At 47.5% G+C, this 17,874-nt stretch overlaps 8 protein-coding genes across 8 annotated transcripts; 3 read left to right on the top strand and 5 right to left on the bottom strand.

The window, feature by feature from the left end:
• Positions 1-31: 31 nt before the first annotated feature.
• On the bottom strand, positions 32-1,483 carry B0J16DRAFT_336300 (uncharacterized protein). The gene has a single exon (XM_046127194.1). It carries the CDS (start codon positions 1,109-1,111, stop codon positions 164-166), a length of 948 nt encoding a protein of 315 aa, XP_045987869.1. The 5' UTR covers positions 1,112-1,483; the 3' UTR covers positions 32-163.
• Positions 1,484-2,133: 650 nt separating this feature from the next.
• Positions 2,134-2,634, top strand: B0J16DRAFT_369996 (uncharacterized protein; the record flags this gene model as incomplete). Its single annotated transcript, XM_046130324.1, has 2 exons — positions 2,134-2,191; positions 2,251-2,634. The coding sequence occupies 2 exons, from the start codon at positions 2,134-2,136 to the stop codon at positions 2,547-2,549; spliced, it is 357 nt and encodes a 118-aa protein (XP_045987868.1). The 3' UTR covers positions 2,550-2,634.
• A 1,216-nt stretch (positions 2,635-3,850) lies between these two features.
• On the top strand, positions 3,851-5,967 carry B0J16DRAFT_412497 (heterokaryon incompatibility protein-domain-containing protein; the record flags this gene model as incomplete). Its single annotated transcript, XM_046133312.1, has 2 exons — positions 3,851-4,597; positions 4,642-5,967. The coding sequence occupies 2 exons, from the start codon at positions 3,851-3,853 to the stop codon at positions 5,965-5,967; spliced, it is 2,073 nt and encodes a 690-aa protein (XP_045987867.1).
• A 113-nt stretch (positions 5,968-6,080) lies between these two features.
• Positions 6,081-7,961, bottom strand: B0J16DRAFT_412496 (uncharacterized protein). The gene is made up of 4 exons (XM_046133311.1): positions 7,757-7,961; positions 7,111-7,680; positions 6,934-7,065; positions 6,081-6,851 (listed from the first exon to the last, which is right to left on the bottom strand). The coding sequence occupies exons 1-4, from the start codon at positions 7,814-7,816 to the stop codon at positions 6,102-6,104; spliced, it is 1,512 nt and encodes a 503-aa protein (XP_045987866.1). The 5' UTR covers positions 7,817-7,961; the 3' UTR covers positions 6,081-6,101.
• Positions 7,962-9,175: 1,214 nt separating this feature from the next.
• On the top strand, positions 9,176-11,600 carry B0J16DRAFT_301572 (L-amino-acid oxidase). The gene is made up of 5 exons (XM_046124600.1): positions 9,176-9,604; positions 9,655-11,156; positions 11,205-11,298; positions 11,349-11,413; positions 11,467-11,600. The coding sequence occupies exons 1-5, from the start codon at positions 9,235-9,237 to the stop codon at positions 11,467-11,469; spliced, it is 2,034 nt and encodes a 677-aa protein (XP_045987865.1). The 5' UTR covers positions 9,176-9,234; the 3' UTR covers positions 11,470-11,600.
• A 2-nt stretch (positions 11,601-11,602) lies between these two features.
• Positions 11,603-13,331, bottom strand: B0J16DRAFT_412494 (uncharacterized protein; the record flags this gene model as incomplete). The annotated part of the gene is made up of 3 exons (XM_046133310.1): positions 12,662-13,331; positions 12,503-12,611; positions 11,603-12,456 (listed from the first exon to the last, which is right to left on the bottom strand). Exons 1-3 carry the CDS (start codon positions 13,208-13,210, stop codon positions 11,603-11,605), a joined length of 1,512 nt encoding a protein of 503 aa, XP_045987864.1. The 5' UTR covers positions 13,211-13,331.
• A 498-nt stretch (positions 13,332-13,829) lies between these two features.
• Positions 13,830-14,628, bottom strand: B0J16DRAFT_369992 (uncharacterized protein). Its single transcript, XM_046130323.1, has 2 exons — positions 14,575-14,628; positions 13,830-14,529 (listed from the first exon to the last, which is right to left on the bottom strand). Exon 2 carries the CDS (start codon positions 14,508-14,510, stop codon positions 14,103-14,105), a length of 408 nt encoding a protein of 135 aa, XP_045987863.1. The 5' UTR covers positions 14,511-14,529; positions 14,575-14,628; the 3' UTR covers positions 13,830-14,102.
• Positions 14,629-15,641: 1,013 nt separating this feature from the next.
• Positions 15,642-17,858, bottom strand: B0J16DRAFT_317604 (uncharacterized protein; the record flags this gene model as incomplete). The annotated part of the gene is made up of 2 exons (XM_046125380.1): positions 15,642-16,981; positions 17,030-17,858. 2 exons carry the CDS (start codon positions 17,856-17,858, stop codon positions 15,642-15,644), a joined length of 2,169 nt encoding a protein of 722 aa, XP_045987862.1.
• Positions 17,859-17,874: the final 16 nt, after the last annotated feature.

The raw sequence follows: 17,874 nt of genomic DNA, 5'->3' as shown, positions 1-17,874 counted from the left end.
GAGAAGGCGGAATTGTATGTCTTGCCTGAACGTTTTATTGGCTATTTTATATGTTAATTGCTGTTCAGAGGCAACTTCAGATACATCGACAGTACCTCCACCATCAGAATAAGATGTGAAGGTGTCTTTATTGGGTTATACATCTACCGACGAAGACCTTGCATCAAAAAGCCTTGTTCAGATCATCAGCTGATAACCGCTGACCCTCGCCAGCCGACACGCGCTCAAACTGACGTGAGCCGAATGTCGCCACGTCAGGAACAAGATCAAACTTTTCTATGTCCATTACCTTATCCCAATTATCCCGAACCGTTTCAATAGTCCAATCCACATCTCGCGAGCCAAGGTAACCACCTGTTTCTCCAATGAAAATTCGAGACATGAGCCTCCCGCCAAAATTGAAGTTCTCTCCGTTGACGTTGGAATCCTCATGCGCAAGCCACAGAACTGGTGGGGCGTTTTCCACGGCAGGCATATAATTTCGCATGAAAGTGAGCACCCCTTGGTCCTGGATATGCTTCGCCGCGAGGTCGGTTAGACCAGAAGGGCAAACCGAGTTGACCAGAATATTGTGATGCTTTCCATCAGTTGCAAGAGCCCTTGCCAGACCAAGAAGTGCCATCTTCGCGGTTCCATAACTGACATGGGTCGGCATTCCGAACATCATGCCAGAAAGCATCATTATAACTCTTCCGAACTGTTGCTTTTTCATATGAGGCCATGCAGCCTTGGTGATATTGAAAGCTCCACCGACATGGACATTCAGCATCTTCCAAAATTGTTCATGCGTAACTTGTTCAATGGTGAGAGACTCGCTGATACCTGCGTTGTTGATAACAATGTCGATGCGTCCATACGCATCGATGGTTTTTGCGACGATGCTTTCAGCTACATTATTGTCTGAAACGTCTCCAACGCATGCAATTGCCTTGCCGCCGGCTTTCGTGATGTCATCGACTGTTTGCTGTGTGGTGGCGGGAGTTATGCTATTGACAGCAACAGAGGCTCCCAACTGGGCAAGAAGAAGCGCGTACTCCCGCCCGAGGCCTCGACCGGAGCCTGTGACGATAGCAACGCGCCCATCGAAACGAAGTGGACCTGACGACACCATGTTGAGAATGCGAATATTTGAGTGAGTGTGAGGGCTCAGGTACTAGTGGTGAAAGGTGTTGGTATATTGAATGATGATGTTAAACTGTACGATATCGAGGTGAAGGTCAAGCTATAATGACCATTGGAATAATGTATCAATATATATATTGTGATGCGGACATGGTGCCAAGGATGGCACGTTGTCCGGACAGGAATATCAGAAGGCATGCTGCATCGACTCAACAAAGTCCGTCGTAGAGGTGGAGCATTTCTTTCTATGAATAGTGGCACTAAACCTAGTACAGGAAGGGTTTGATTGATCTTGATCTCCAAAGCCCCGACCAACTTTACTAACATGCGGACTTGGGCTTGTTTGCTTGCGGAGTTTGTATTGTACCTCATAAATTCATACCTGTCGTTAACCTTACATAAGTCGATCACTGACCCGCTGGCCCGCAATCTATTTATCATACGGGGGTCGGCATTTGCCATCGAAGACTCGAGCTTCAGGGTTGTAACCTGGCGCTGCGGTCAATTAAAGTTCAAGTAGCTCCAAGACCAGATACGGCAATACGACTGGACCAATTAAAAAGCTACATTCTTACACTAGCGTAACATGAATTTATTGACCGCAGCGTTGGTGTACCCCTCCCGGAGTGCCGGGCTTCTTCACACTCCGGTAACCCTGTACGTCCGAAAATTGCAGTTGAGAGTCAAGAGAGTATAAGATCTACACATCATCGAGAATGCCTTTGGACAGGCACAGGGTGTCACGTGCAAGCAGGGATACTCTAGGATCGTAACTAAACTGTTAAAATCTCTAAGGGCAAAATTCAACAGAACACACAAAAGGAATATAGACTTCCGAGGTCGGCGGGACTTGGTTTGAGAACGACTATCTATGTTATGCATGCGATGTTCCCTCCCATAACTACACGTATTCCTTCGAACCTCAAGCAGACTTTTCCACTATTCTTGGCTATGCGGACGAGATACGAAATTACTTCAAGATTTTCGTTGCTAAGTACGACTTGTTTAAACATGTTCGGACTCAGCACCGCGTCACGGAGGCTTCCTGGGATCCATCAAAAGGCCAATGGTATATCACAGTCACCGACTTGCAGTCTCGGATAATTGTGCATGATATGAACAATTCAGGCGCATCATCAAGGAACGCCACGCGTAGTCCGCCATTCAAGACGACAGCAAGGATTGCGACAATTGAACATCTTGTCGCTAATGGGCTGGTTGAGGAAAAGAACGGCCAACATGTAGTTGGCTGGTATAACGGCCATAACCCGGCTAACCCTCAAAACTGGCCTTGGCATAAGAAAAGCCTTGTGTCAGCTCAAATCTATCTCTACATCTTTGCAGTCTACATGAGAGGAGCCATCGTTGCCAATAGCGAAGAAGGCATGATGGAAGAGTTTGGAGTTGGCCACATCTCGGCTGCTTAGGCCTTTGCGTTGTATCTGATTGGTTACGGTGTCGGTCTTCTACTATTCTGATTCTGTCTTCTTTCCAAAATCTCTTCGATAGGACGAAATCCGCCTATATCATCACAATGGCAATCTTTGTGGTGCTTTGCATCTCTACTTCTTTGGTTACCAACTACCCGAGGCTGCTTGTACTGAGATTTCCCCAAGGCTTCTTTGGCTCGCCATGCCTAGCGACCGGCAGAGCGACCTTACAGGATATGCTTTCGCTCGACAAGCTACCTTAGGCCATGATGTTGTGGGCGTGGTCGATGACGTGCGGCCCGGCTCTTGCGTCTATCATCTCGGGATTCAACGTCCCGGTCGAAGGGTGGAGGTGGAGTCTTTGGGAGGTCCTCTGGGCCACAGGGCCGGTTTTCGTCATCATGCTCGTGTTCCTACCTGAAAGGAGCCATGACACCATATTACTCCGCCGTGCGAAACGATTGAGGAAAGTACTCGACATCTCCTCCCTGACATCTGAGAATGAGGAGACTAAGAAGGCCATGCACTAGAAGCGTCAGACGAACGAAGCACTTATCAAACCAGTCAAGATGATGGTTTTGGACCCTGTTATTCTTTATAGCCATACTCCTAACAGGCTTGACCACGGCAAAGCCGACCTACACGTTCTTGATGAGCAGGGGGTAGTGTTAGTCATTAAAGTCAGCAACGTCAACCGCGCCGCAATCGACGGCTCGTTAAGATCAACGTGTAATAAAACATCATATCATACATGTCATGTAGGTTCCCGAGTTAGGTAGCCCCACAGTGACAATGCATAACATGTCAGCAAACTGAGCTGTTGTCAGGCGGAGTGGCCCGTTCCGCTAAGATCGCCCCGAGGATCGGCGATACGGAGGTTAGGAAACTTTCTGCTTTATTACAGATCTTCGCTGTAAGTGGGCGACCTTGGAAGCTATGTTATCAAAGATCTGCAATCAATGTAATTTCACCTGTACGCCTTGTCTGCTGGACGTTGAAAAGAACTCAAAACAGTAAGATCTACATGTTGGCGGGATGCGGATAAGCAGCCCAAGGCAGAGTTCCAAGGTAAGGCATTCTGGGATTGACTGGTAATATTTGTCAGCCAGCACCACTGCATTGTTACCAGGATGGCCCATTGGCTCATCTCTAACTTCCCCTCTTCTTGTTCATTTATCATCTTGATCCTTCCTTCTACAACTGTTCATCTTCTACTAAGGACTTATTGCTTGCCGTAATATAATCCGAAGCTCTACATTTGTGCCTGTCTCCAATCCCACATGTATCAACTCACTTCAATGAAACGCCGAAGGTCTTCGTCAAGCGATGAGCGGTCGGTCAAGGCAAAGTCACAGCTAAATCATCTTTGTGAACGCTGTGATGATATAAAACAGTTTGCACTAGCCCGAAAGTCACAAAATAACGACCCAGCGGACTACTTCAAGGACCCGATTACTGAATTTCACGAACACCTGCGGTCGTCTCCCTGTCAAGTTTGCCAGCTACTCGCTTGTATAAAACCATCGAACTTGGACGCTTCAAAATGCAGTTTAAAAGCGTCCAATCTAACCAAGACCTTCACACCTGGCAGGAAGCTCAAACCCTCGTCAGACCCGGACACGACCCTTCTATCTATTGTTCCGGAAAGCAATCAGTCAAAGTCTGACACAACACATCTCGGCCATGTGATAGCAGTTGAGCCATCACTTCAAGAGTCAGCTGCCTCTGAAGAGCAGCGATTTGAACATGAAAATATCAATTTTGGGTTAATTGCAAAGTGGATAGAAGATTGTGCCGAAAAGCATACGGACGGCTGCAAGCCAGGTATTCCCTCTCCAACCGAAACTTTACAAGTCATCGACTGCACAAAGCGGGAATACATCAACCTAGACAAACCAAAAGTTGTCGCTTTAAAGGAAGGTCGCGAATATGCTGCCTTGTCCTATGTTTGGGGGGATGTCGAAGACGATTTCCCTCAAGTCGTCAAGGACAGTATCGAGGTTGTTACTAAACTCAACTGCCAATATTTATGGGTCGACCGACATGTATGTGGAATGAAATCAAGATGACAGGAGCTAATTCACTACAGTGTATCCTCCAGGATGACGACGAATCCAAAAAGCAGAGACAGATAGAGAGGATGGATGAGATCTATTCGCAAGCAGTCTTTACGATAGTAGATGCTGCTGGGGAAGACAGTACCTATGGTCTGGCTGGTGTTACTCACCCTCGCAATCCCCATCCAGTGCTGCGATATGCTCACGTTCCTGACGCAAAGTTCACCTACCTCGGTACACCTCCTGCGGAAAAGATACGGTCCAGCCGATGGGCTTCACGTGGCTGGACGTTTCAGGAAGGGATCCTGTCGCACAGAAGGCTTTTCTTTACTGATGAGCAAGTTATGTTTCAGTGCAATAACATGAGTTGTCTCGAGTCATTCGAAATTCCTATGAGTGTGCTTCATCGAATTGATGAGCCGAGTAAAAAAAGGACAGCTAGGCTTACGGATACTGAGCCTCTTCGTTCGGATCCCAATGATATTGGCGGGCATTTGATGGAGTTCAGTAAGAGAAACCTTACACACGATAGCGACATTCTGAAAGCATTTTTGGGGATACTCAATTACTCACGAAAAGATAACAAATACTTTCACTTGCGTGGCAGCCCGATTTCTATTCACAAGAAGGGTGTCCATCTTATCAATGCTTGGTATCATATTGAACCTGGGGTCAGAAACGTCAACTTCCCTAGCTGGTCTTGGACCGGCTGGAAAGGTGAAATCAAAACGACTAGCCGCGACAATCCGGATTATGACCTTCGGTTATTTGAATCCAAAACGACCAGTCGCGAAAGTTTGGATGATGAACTTCGATCATTCAAACCGGAACATTCAATCTCACTCGATGATTACAAAAGGCAATGCAGCATAAATCCTCCACCAAAGATGGAGCCCGTCATCGAACTGAGAGGGCTGATGACAAATATGTCGTTCCAACTTATCAAGTGGGACTCAGAGCCAGTTGAACCAGACAAAGGAGACAACAAAACAACGATGCGAGATGGCGCTTGGGCTATTCTTCCCAAGGCCACCGATATTACTTACCACTCCTTCTTGTATCTCGACAACGAGGCGCTGGCAGGAATCCGTCAGTTCCAGCTTCCAGTCATGATTCTGCAGTCCGGAAGGAAATCACCAAAGGCCAACATTGTCATATTGGTTCTAAGGGAAAAGAGTGATCGTTTCGAACGGGTTGGGATGGTCATCTTACGGCGCGGCGACGACAAGGAGGCGAAAGCAAAGCTAACTATGCAACGAGACAAGAGCGGAAAGTGGGAAGAGCCAGCACCAATACCCAAGCTTCAAGAGTTTACCTGGTGGGGAAAGCTGAAGCATGAAAGCATTCTATTACAATAGTACATTTGATAGAAAGCTATCATCTTACTGAGTGGTATCTAAGGATGACTGAGTGAAGTAGGGGCGCATGGTGCTCATTCCGAAAGCAGTATGTTATATTATTTCTATTAGTTCAAATATATAATCGTTAAAGTCTACGTCTCCACGTCGTTAAGTCCCAATACATCTCGTGCTAGGCCCACGGAATACCATGCAAGCTTCAAGCCATAGAGGTCTCGAATCATATCAAGCCTCATCTTACAAAGTGCTATCTGTTGAGGGGTGCTATGCATACTTGCAATCGCAACTGAAAGCGGCCAAACCATATGATACATAACAGCTATCTGCCGTCTTGGCTGAGCAAGAGGCCGTCCCCTGGCATCGACCTCCCCGAAGACATACGGCAAAGCCTGGCAGAATACGTGAATCGTCTTCTTGAGCGCCATATCAGAGATACCAGCGGTAGTTTCAGCCAGTTGCTTTTCTTGATCATCTAATGGAGCTAGTCCCAACAATAAAATGGAGCATTTGTATACCATTGTAAAGAAGACAATCATGCACGACGCGAAGAAGCACCACGTGGCAGCTGTCCATTGTGAACTGAATGCAGCAATAGTTTGGCCTTCTGGGCGTTTTTCAGTCGTTTGCTGCGGGGGCATAGTCTCTTCCTCGGCCATGGCCAGTCCCTGAGCTATTGCCAAGGCTTGTTGGAGGACTTTCACAAGCATGATTTTCTGCATGGCAGGGGGTTCGTCTGAAGTTGTGATTTGCCTGGCAGCCCTGTAAAAGTCGCCACAGTGGGCAACGACCGATGCCAGGCGCATGACAGGGCTCGTCATGTCCACCTGATTTTCGGGAATGACAAGGCATTTCATAGGCTGCTTGGACATAAGCGATGGGACTTGCTGATCCTTTTGTTAGCATATATGTCGTGTATTATGGGCAAGGTTTGATGTGATATGTCCAGGAAAGATGTGATCAACCTACCAAATGCACAAATATCCAGCCATATAGCGATGATGAAATATTGCTCAGTACTTTCTGTCCGACACGTTCAAACAACATTGCGATGCCTTTCATATGCACTGTTTTTATGTCTTGACCTTGACATTCCAAATCCTCCACGTTGTTAGCAAATGCAAATTGCCAGGGCTAGTTACTTACCTCAACAATACCCAAGAGCATAAGAGATGTCAACGTCTCCTCCTTTAGTGATTCTCTATTTGCTACAGAGAGATCTCTGTTAACAGAATGCAAAGCAGCCCCATAGTACTTCTTTGCTGTAATGTATAGCGTTGAAGATTTATAGTGTCGCGAAAGTGACAGGTATGCTACAGCAAGGGTACTCGGCCGTATGCATGACGCACGGTCGGAATTCCTGTACATGCCCTCCAGGAAGTCGAGATGGCCTCGCAAGACCCCTTGGGAGGGATGAACACAGTATTCATGCAGAAAGAAAGTCAGGGATTCCTCTTCGAGAGAAGGCTGTGGTTGGCGAAGGACGGGATTAATCAAGACAGGGCTTTTGAACCGAATAATCGTCCCTCCTTCGCCACCTTCCTTGTACCCTCCCTCAATTGCAAAGGTATGCGACGTACTTGAGCCAGCAGGCTGCTCGCGCTCAAGGGTTTCGCCAGGCTTCCCGTAGTACCGAACGGCCAATGGGCGCTCGTAGCCTGGACAAGGAGCCTTGTATTTCTCGCATCGCTCGCATCCGGGCCGTCTTCCATCACACTGCCAAGAAGGAAAAAAAGTTAATATCAGATCATGCAGGGGGACCAATACGGATTGATCTGTGCGTTGAACATACCTTGACTCTTCTCTTTCTGCAGCGGGTACAGCCGCGACTCAGTGTGCCTGGGAAGACCATGATTGGTGCTAATATTAGGGTTTATGTGTGAAACGCCGACGGCAATAATGTCAACCAACAGTTTCCGGGGACGCTTTGACCGTTGACGTATTTTTCTTGCTTGGTGGTCCGAGTTTAGTTGTTGACCGGTTCACCGGTTTAGTTGAAGAGGTGGGGGGAGAATCGTGTGAGTCAGCAAATGCAGTGCTCTGATTGATGGGGATAAGATCACGTGGTCCGCCGGTCAATCGTTTAGATTACGAGGGATTTTCTCCCCTCTTTGCTCGCAAAACCATCCCCTTTTGGATTGAATTTTGCATAATTGTGGCTTTTGACCCGCTCCGCCACAACTGGCACTTTACCAGCCACAACCTACCCTAGGACGAAGTGATTGTTGGATCCGTGAGGGCATCGCGTCGCTGTCTGTACAATTGTCTGTTCAATTGATGTCGTGTAATGATCTCTTGCTTGAGTGCTGAAGCTGATGTCTGCCATTTACTATGCGTATTACAGTGTTATGAGGATAGAGAACCAATTTGGATGAATTCTTGAAGGTTTTGACGATACACCGCACTGAACCCGGCACCTTTGTGCGAAGAATCTTTTCGCATCGAGTGAAAGCATTGAACCAATTCGTGCATTGACGGATATCTAAATCAACCCAGCTTTAAGCAACCGTTTACCATTATCATCACGAAACAAGTCGTCGTTGGAAACTCGGCAGCGACGCACGTGGTGAATGTGTCCCGGATGAAACACTGATGTCACATCGCGCTCGGAAATACGGCTGTAGTACACATGGATAGGCCAAAATCATCGGCGAATTTTCGTCCTATTACAGTCCAATTGGAGATGCGACAATCTCAACGGTCAACCCCAACAACACAACTACTTCATCCGGGTAGGAATCGTTAGATGTCAACGACAGCCGATGTCGCACAGACCTACCCCACGCTGTATGTGTCTCATATCTCCAGATCCGACGTTCCGTACGGAGTCCTTAATCCTCCGGACTGTCGGTGACGCAGATGGTGCAGTCTTATCAATTCCCCGCCAGATAAGGCAATGAATGCAACCACAACCCACCGGCTAAGTAGAAGATCTCGCTACCATATCTATGCCCGCATATAAACGAGATAAGAAACACTCTCGATCTGATATCTGACCAATCGAAACATTGTTTCTTTAAGAGTCCGGCGACCGGAGTATTGGATCGGACATAAATTCCCTATCACTCTTCGCCTATCGCAATACACTGCAATTCATAGTATCTCTCTTAGATTAACCTATTCGAGAAGTCACATCTGAATAGAGGACCTGCTTTGGACCCTATCCAATACATCCGTAGATCTGCTTCGAACTCTGGCTGTCTATAAGAGTGACAAAATGCTGCCTGGGATACCCAGCCAGACTTGCCGTCTTCACCATACTCTCCAGCCATGAAGTACTCACTCACCAGCCTCGCCTTGAGCGCGGGCGCATTTGCCTCTTCACTTCCCGTTCACATCGAAACCCGTGAGCCACTTACTTCCCACTTGGCCAATGTTCACATTAGATTTGCCCAGCCGGTGGATGAATCTTTGACCTTTACGTATGGCTCGTGTACAAGCGACTCTCTTTCCGATGCTCATCACACCATCGCTGTAACGGACAGCATGCGTGTGTCTCGTTTGGCCTGGGCTATTCCTGTCAACACGCAAGATAAAGGATGTATCTCTGCATGGACTAGCAATGGCAGCCTCGTTGGACGGAGCGACATTCAGAAGCTTCATCGCATAAAGAGAAGAGCCCCTCAGAAGAGAGACAAGGGTAAGCTGATCTTGATCTCACTCGAATCTTGACCTCTAACGGAGACGTAGACTCGATCATTATGACTGAAGAAAATGGCTTCGATGTTCTGGGTCCATGGTTCGATGGTGTCGCCCACCTAACCAAGACCAACATCACCTCCGTCGACGAAGACGCCGCAAAGTCCAAAGAAATCGCAATTGTCGGGGCAGGAATGTCCGGACTGATGACATACTTGGTCCTCTCCCAAGCCGGCATGACCAACATCAGTATCATCGAAGCCAGCCAACGTCTCGGTGGGCGAGTCCATACAGAGTACCTGTCCGGTGGTCCCTTCGACTACTCCTATCAAGAAATGGGACCGATGCGCTTTCCTGCAACTTACAAGAGTCCCGAAACTAACGAGACGATGAATATCACGGATCATCAGCTGGTGTTTCAACTTGCTGATGAGATGAATAATCTTAACAATCATGACAAGAATTTGAGCGTTGACTTTATTCCTTGGATCCAGTCCAGCCTCAATGGCCTTTCGTACAAGAATGAATTCAAGCTTCCGACTGGGATGCCTCCCACTCTTGCCCAAATCGCGAAGAATGCCTCTCTAGGCGTCAAAACCTCAATGAGCCCCGAAAATGAGGATTTGCAGGCAAAGGTCAATGCTTACATGCCCGGCTCAGAGTTCAGCACTCTTATGGCGAAGAACATGTTTAAAGCTCACAAGCAATGGCTCGAAACTGGCCTCAACGGCCTCGGGGGCGATCAATGGTCCGAGTACGCCTTTATGGTGCACCATCTCAAGGCCAGCCTCAACAGCACAGATGTTCTTGGTGACTGGTCTGCGACTACCTTCTGGGATTCACTCTATGAAGGACTGTACTTTTCTGCAGCGAGCTACAAGACTATCGATGGAGGTCTCAACAGACTACCACTGTCGTTTCATCCTCTCGTTGACGACATCACTACGATGGGTCGCAAAATCGAGCGTGTCAGATACAGCGATTCAACGGACAAAGTAACACTACAATGGCGAAAGCAGTACAATGATACAGAGTTCCAGGACTCGACATTTGACTACGCCATCATCGCGGTCCCTTTCTCTATCGTTCGACGCTGGCGTCTACCCAGCCTTCCACCAACCATCTCCAACGCCATTAAGGGCTTGACATACAGTTCCGCCTGTAAAGTCGCCCTCGAATTTTCCGAGCGATTTTGGGAGCACTACGAGAATCCCATTTATGGAGGATGCAGTACCACCAGTGACATCCCAGGTATCGGATCTATTTGCTATCCATCCTACAACATCAATGGTACTGGTCCTGCTACAATTCTGGCTAGCTACCAGAGCGGCGATATGGGTGTTCGTTTGGCCAGCATGTCAGAGGAAGAGCATGTCCAGATGGTTTTTGATGCTATGGTCGATATTCATGGCGAAAGTATTAGGGAGCTGTATACTGGCAAGTTTAACAGGAAGTGTTGGGCTCTTGATCCTCTTCAGTCTGGAAGTTGGGCTAGTCCTACGGCTGGACAGCATCAGCTGTACATTCCCGAGTACTTCAAGACTTATGACAAGGTAAGGACACGTGATTCTGGGGAGATTTTGACTGACACGGTGACGTAGATGATCTTTGTGGGCGAGCATACGTCGTACACTCATGCTTGGATCGCCTCTGCGCTGGACTCTGGCATTCGTGGCGCGGTTCAACTTCTGCTAGGTATGCATAAGTCGGAGGTGTTTGGTCGAATGAATACTGACTATTGACAGAACTTGGCCTGATTGATGAGGCGAAGCAGGCCGTTGATAAGTGGATGGCAAGATGGATTGAAGTGGTGAGTCCACTTCACCTCCCCATATGACAGATGATGATGCTAACTTTCCTTAGTAAATACCTCAACATTCACAACGTCGCGACTGGACAGTGACGTATTTCGCCACACGGTGAAATCAATGTGACTGACGAACAGATGTATATAATTATTAAGTAAAATATGTTCTGAACTATCACGCTAAGAATGCAATCAATACTTGAAACCACCCATCCTCTCCCTCAAGGTACCCTCAGGATCAGCCTCAAGCTGCAGTTGCTTAAACTTGGCATAGTCCTTATAAGTTCCCGTAACATTCTGATCATACATAGCATCATTCATAAAAAGAGGAAGATAAGCATCAGCAGGCTCTCCGTTCTTCTCCATCCACTCAGGCATCTTCTCATCAATCCAGTCAGACAGATCTCTGGAGAACTGACGAACCATGTTATCGAACCTCTTCTCAACCCAGGCGCACTGAATCTCGAGAAGGACACGGTCAGGGTCGTTGGCGGTGAATCCGATGGCGTTTCCGCCGCGTGCTTCGGTGTTCTTGCCGATCGCTGCGGGGAGGGGTTGGAAGTCGACGGAGCATTGGGAGGCGAGGCCGCGGAGACGCTTGAAGTAGTCTTTTGTGATATCAACCCACTTGTCGGTGATTTGCTTGTAGACGGTTGAGTCTTTGGGGAAGTAAGGAATAGTTGCAGTTCGGAAAGAGATTCTCGAGTTCAAAAGAGAAACTCCAGCTCCATTAGACTTGAGCAGTTCAGGATAAGATTGGGTCTTGGTAGTGGAAAGAGTAGACTTGATCTTCAAGAAGTCGGCAAAAGGACCAGTAGTCGGGGGCTTCTCGCCATCGTAGAAGTAGAACATGAGGTTAATTCTACCACTTCCGGTGAGGATCAGACTGGTGGTGATGATAGCGGCCTTGGGGTCTTCGTTGCTGTAGGGGATGAACTTGTGCATGGCTTCGTAGAGTTCATCTGTCTTGGACTCGTCGTATGTGCGGATGCCGCCCCAGACTTTGCCGATGGGGTAGGCCTTGACGGTGAACTTTGTAACGATTCCTGGGATGGTTAGATGTGGTACTGGGGAGAGACGTTGAAGACTTACCAAACTGGCTGCCACTTCCTCTGAGTGCCACAGCAAGATCGGGCTGGGATTCAGCGTCGATGTTGACGATGGTACCGTTATGGTTAACCATCTCCCAAGAGACGATGTTCTATATCCATTGTCAGCAATGTCATGATAGTGTTGAGGAGGAAATCATACGTCAGCAGCCAAACCATACTGAGCACTCAAGAAAGAGATTCCACCCTGAGTCAAAAGACCACCAACACCAACAAGTCCCAATCGTCCTCCAGCCATAGTAACACCATCTTTGTTCAGTGCAGAGATAACATCATTCCACTCGCCACCAGGCTTAACATAAGCAAGCTTCTTTTCAGCATCGTATGTCGCGCCAACCATCTCACTCAAAGAGATGAGAACACCATCTCCAGCAGTAGCATGGGTAGGATTGGGGTCATGACCACCGCTCTTGGCAGCGAACTTGACGTCGGGGTACTTGTTCAAAATGGTGACCGCTGTGGAAACATCTTCTGCTGATTTGGCGCTGATGACACAGGCGGGCTTGATCTCGCGGAGAGCTGTGGACCAGTAACCCGAAGACTCGGAGTTGAAGTTGATTGTGAAGGGAAAGGAGACTTTCTTGCCGAGACTCTTGGAGATTTCGTTGCAGGCTTTGGTGGTTGACTCGCTTGGTGCAGCGAGGGCTGGAGCAGCCACGAGGGACGAAAGTAAAAGGTGTTTCAGATACATCTTGAGCAAAAAGAGGGAATAATGGTTGGGATTGTTTGTTAAGAAAGTCTAGAGATGAGCGTGTCCATTATGATTTATATAGCGATCGACTTGCAGCTGAACTGTCAGTTGTGACACGGACCACTACAGCTCTCCGGCCGGCAGTTGGACAAAGCGCGTTTCTATTCGTGCTCGTTTGACCTGAACTCGTATCGAGCACTGATCGCCTCGAACTCATTTTACAGCGGGGGCAGAAATTGACATGTCGCTTGGCATCTGAAACTTCAGTTGTGAGCCTGGCCATCATTTATGCCTCCTGGACAATACGCCGGATAGCAGATTCTAGAAGTCAAATACTTTCCATTCTTCTCTTATTGTCTCTTGCGTGAATCAATAAATATCACCTACTCTACTCGCGCGTTTGAAGAGAGAACAGAAGAAACAGTTTCCAAGATCAGGAACTTCAACGGTAATCTCCACAATCTCCACGGCCCACGCGACAACCCTTAATCATATCATCTCCAATCCCTGTCTCGGGAAACGCGAATCGCCAAGCTAACCAATTAAAGTGGTTGTTTCACGCTAAAACGAGTCATGCGAAACAATTCAACGTTGGGTTAGCTTGCGAGCTGCTTACCCTAATGTTTATTGCCGTCCGGTGAGTCCATGCGAAATGTGCCATATTAAATGGTTAACTGTGCACAGACGGGGATTTGAAACAGATAGCTCAGGTCGATCATTCAGCTCTGCCCAAGAATAGATTGACAGCTTGACAGTGAACGGTCGGGGATAAACAGGTGAGGTTTTAAAATGACAAGGGTTACCTTATATCCACATCTCCACAAGCCGTCGAATTCATCCCCAAATGCCAGCCTATGAGATAATCCAAGAGAAGATACATCATGATCCTCACTTATAAACCAACGCTAACGGAGCTCACTTTGATGTTACTGACGATTTCATCAAAGACCACACTGATCGACACAGTGATCTCGTCCCCAGAAAGCGTCGCTTGTCCAGGAGGAATCGACAGGACAAAAGAATCCGGCTTCTCAAGATGATATTCCCCGAATATTTTCTCACCGTCTTGGAGGATTACTACAGAATCGACAGATGCTGATCGCCCACTGAAGTTGACTTCGACATCACTCAAGTCTGTGTTGCGAGCGGACGAAGTATTGATGACAAAGTGGAGAGGGCCAATTAGCCAGGCTGGCGTGGTAGGTCTGATGATAGCGTTGCCTTCTTCAGTTTCAATATCGAAGGAGAATCTGTCTTCTGGAACGGCGGTATCGCCTTGCGTAGTAAGTCTTTTAACCATTTTTTTTTTTTCACTGTTACTTTGCAAGTTAGTCCATGCTAGGAATATTTATTGACAAACTTACTGAGGCTCCTTTTGTAGGATAAGTAATTCAATGTAAATACAAGGTCTGATGGAGAGTCAAATCAATTTAGTTCTCTTGTTATGAAAAGGATAGGCAGAGTATATATACCTCGAAGTACGTTTATTACTCAGCTTAGCAGGTGCTTTTTAACTGCACTAGGATTAGCTACCGCTTTGACACTGTCCCACCCTCTGTATGCCTGCCAGCCAATTGCCCCAGCCATGCTACCCTGCCTTGCCTGCATCAGGTCTATGGTTTGTACGTCTTAGGAAAGATTGCAGCTCTGGCTGAGCTAAAAGATATATTTGTAACGACATGCCACGTCAGCAATTACCTGTGCGAAAGGCATTCACGACAGGTTGGGCGGCCGGTCAAGCCAATTGATGATTGCTACGGGAATATTGTCTCCTCTTTCATCTTGTGATAAGTCGTTTTGTCATTTCGTCGAGTCACCAATCCGCATTACCGTACTTCAGCCCTGTAACCACTCCACAAAGAACATGTCTAAACTCGGCTAGTCTTTCAGTGGTACTGGCAATATATCTCAGTGTGAGTACCACGGGCGTTTTACAATCCATTACAACTGGTTACCTGTCGCTCCTGAGTGTTCTCGCCATGAACCTTACCTCTTTCATGATCAATGGAATTTCCATGTGAATTTGCATCTTCCAGCCACCCACATATGTCTTTGACTACACCCTGGGACTATCTACAGTACCTTACAACGAGAAACACCTAAGTGCTCCTTATCAAGTGCGATTAAATGCTAGCGTCACTTGCAGTGCTCGTACATCGTCCTCTCCCTATTTGCCCTGTTCTAATTGCCTTTTCCGGCTATAAATGAAAGACAAGTAAAAAAGAAAAAGAATAAATTGGGCTCGGGATAAACTAGAATATCCAAGGTTTGATCTCGTTATATTACCCCACTCAGCTATTAATTTCCGCATGACTCTGTAACCAACCCCGACAGCCCTCATTTACTTAGTGAGTCATCAAGCAGATCTCGAAATAGTGCCTTCCGCTAATTCAACTGTAATTGAAACATTACCCACTTATGGAGATAAACCCTATGGTAGTCGATCCTGCTCTTTTCCGCACTCAGTGTTATCGAAACTACTGAGAGAGAAGATGCCGATCTGGTTAGTCGCCACAATGACAGAGACCCCATCCAGTAGACGGTCTGCCCGGGTGACTGAAACTTCAGCATAATTCCCGGCCAATACATCTTGGAAGCCAGCTGTTGCGCTTGATCCCTTGTCAGGCGTAGTGTAGTATCGAAATCTGAGCAGCTGAGGCTCGTTTTCGAAAAAGCTGGCCTCGAAATGATATATGCCAGTGCGACTGGGCTTCCCGAGGATAAACTCAACGGTAAGTTGTGGACCAAATATGCCATCGAATATCTCGTAGACAATAGTATGTCCTTGACTGGGGTCAAGGATCAGAGAGTCCCAGTATGGTAAGTATGCCCTATCGGGGATAGAGTTTGATGGAAGGCCTCTGTTAAAAGGGTTGCTATCTCCAGAACCGAGAGTTATGTAGCCATTTGTGTTAATGTAGACTACATTTTCTTCAGTTCCCGCAAGGCCCAAATCCCATGGTATCGTAATTGAGGCGAAGCCATTTTCAGGGTTAGACTCATCGTTAAAAACGGGAGTTGGGTTGGCCAAGGCCACTGTAGTTAGTAGATCCACGCTATTACACAAGGAAGTCGTAGTCGTGGTAGGCTCCTCAGTAGTAGTCGTAATAGGCTCTTCAGCAGTAGTTTCTTCAGTGGATGTAGTAGGCCCCCCAGTATCAGTCGCAGACTCTTCGGTAGTAGTCTTAGACTCTTCGGTGATGGTTGTAGATACTTCAGAAGTAATTGCGGACTCTGTAGATGATATCATTGATAAAGAAGATGTAGGCTCAGAAGAGATAGTGTCGATGGATGATAAAGAATCTGAAGACAGTGTGCTGTCAGAAGAGAAAGAGTCCGACGAGGCAGTTGTTGTCAAAGAAGACAAAAGGGAAATAAAAGACTCGGAAGTAATTGAAGTCTCAATTGAAGTAGTGAAAGAAAGATAAGTTTCCGTTGACGGAGAAGACGAAGAGAAAGAAGGAAATGAGGAAGAACCCTCAGGTTGCGAATCTGAAGTCGCTGTTGTAGTTTCATCTACTGTAGATGATTCTGTAGAACTAAGTGATGGTGTTGTCTCGGTCGTTTCAGGGAAAGAGTCGCTGGATTGTGACAGCTGTACCGATGAGGTTTGACCAGTGAGAGCTGTCGAAGATGAATCCTCAGAGAAGGTTGACATCTCGGTAGAGGCAGTATTTCTCGTCTCGGCAATTGTGGAAGGTTGGTTCGGCTCAGTAGTGGCGGATTTCGCAGGATCAAGTCCTATAATTCGGCCATCCTGGCATTGCTCAACTATTCAGAGTTAGAAATGGGTCGTAGCAACATTGAACTATAACGTACCTGCATAAACACGAAGGGAAACAGGGACACACCCCGGCGGGCTTGATGTAAACGTGATATACACTCGTCCACTGTCCTCCTCCTGACAAAACCCAGCGTTGGTGTTAGGTAAGGCTCGGTTAGCAAACACAAGAGCGCCAGCAACGTTCGAAAACTCTCTCGTAACAGCGTCTGTGGGCGGTGTTCCCTCGCTACGAAACTCCTTGTAGGATTCGCCATTGTAGTAGATTGGGTCTTGTAAATCGAAAAGCTGCCCATCACCAAGACGAAATGTACCAGCATTGGTGCATATATCGACGTTGATGTTGTCGCTGCCGATGAAGCCGCCTGGTGCTCTTTTGACAATATCCCGCTTCTCATTATCGATTTGGGGCGATACGAAGAAGATGACGGCTTGCCCTAAGACAGCCTCGGAGCTCGTAGCCGAAGCTTCGGTTGACGTTGCGGACGTGGGTGGGAACAAACTACCGGAACCTGTGGCCGTGGTTTCTGCGTCTTCTTGATCGTCGGTCGGGATGGCAAAATCAGAGGTAGTGATGTCAATGACGGTGGCGGGATTCTCATTGATCTCAGAAGCCTCCGTTACGACTGATGGAGGCACCAAAGTGGATCGATTCGAGAAATAGGGTGGGACAATTCCTCGTGTCGTTGGGAAGCTCGGCAGTGTTGGAAAGTCTGGCTCAGTAGTCTCGACAGCTATAGCGACAAGATATGTCGATAGATACGTGTAGCAGACGACTCCATCGTTCCATTGGGGTTCTCCAATGGGCTGCAAACTAGCAATAGCTCGAGCGGGACCGCCAAGGGCGAGAAAGAGATGCCACTTCATGGTTAAAGCCGGAATC

This window comes from Fusarium flagelliforme, assembly GCF_020744385.1.
Source record: "Fusarium flagelliforme strain FIESC 12 MPI-CAGE-AA-0113 chromosome Unknown B0J16scaffold_2, whole genome shotgun sequence".
Lineage (NCBI taxonomy): Eukaryota > Fungi > Ascomycota > Sordariomycetes > Hypocreales > Nectriaceae > Fusarium > Fusarium flagelliforme.
This window is presented reverse-complemented; position numbering and strand designations above follow the sequence as displayed.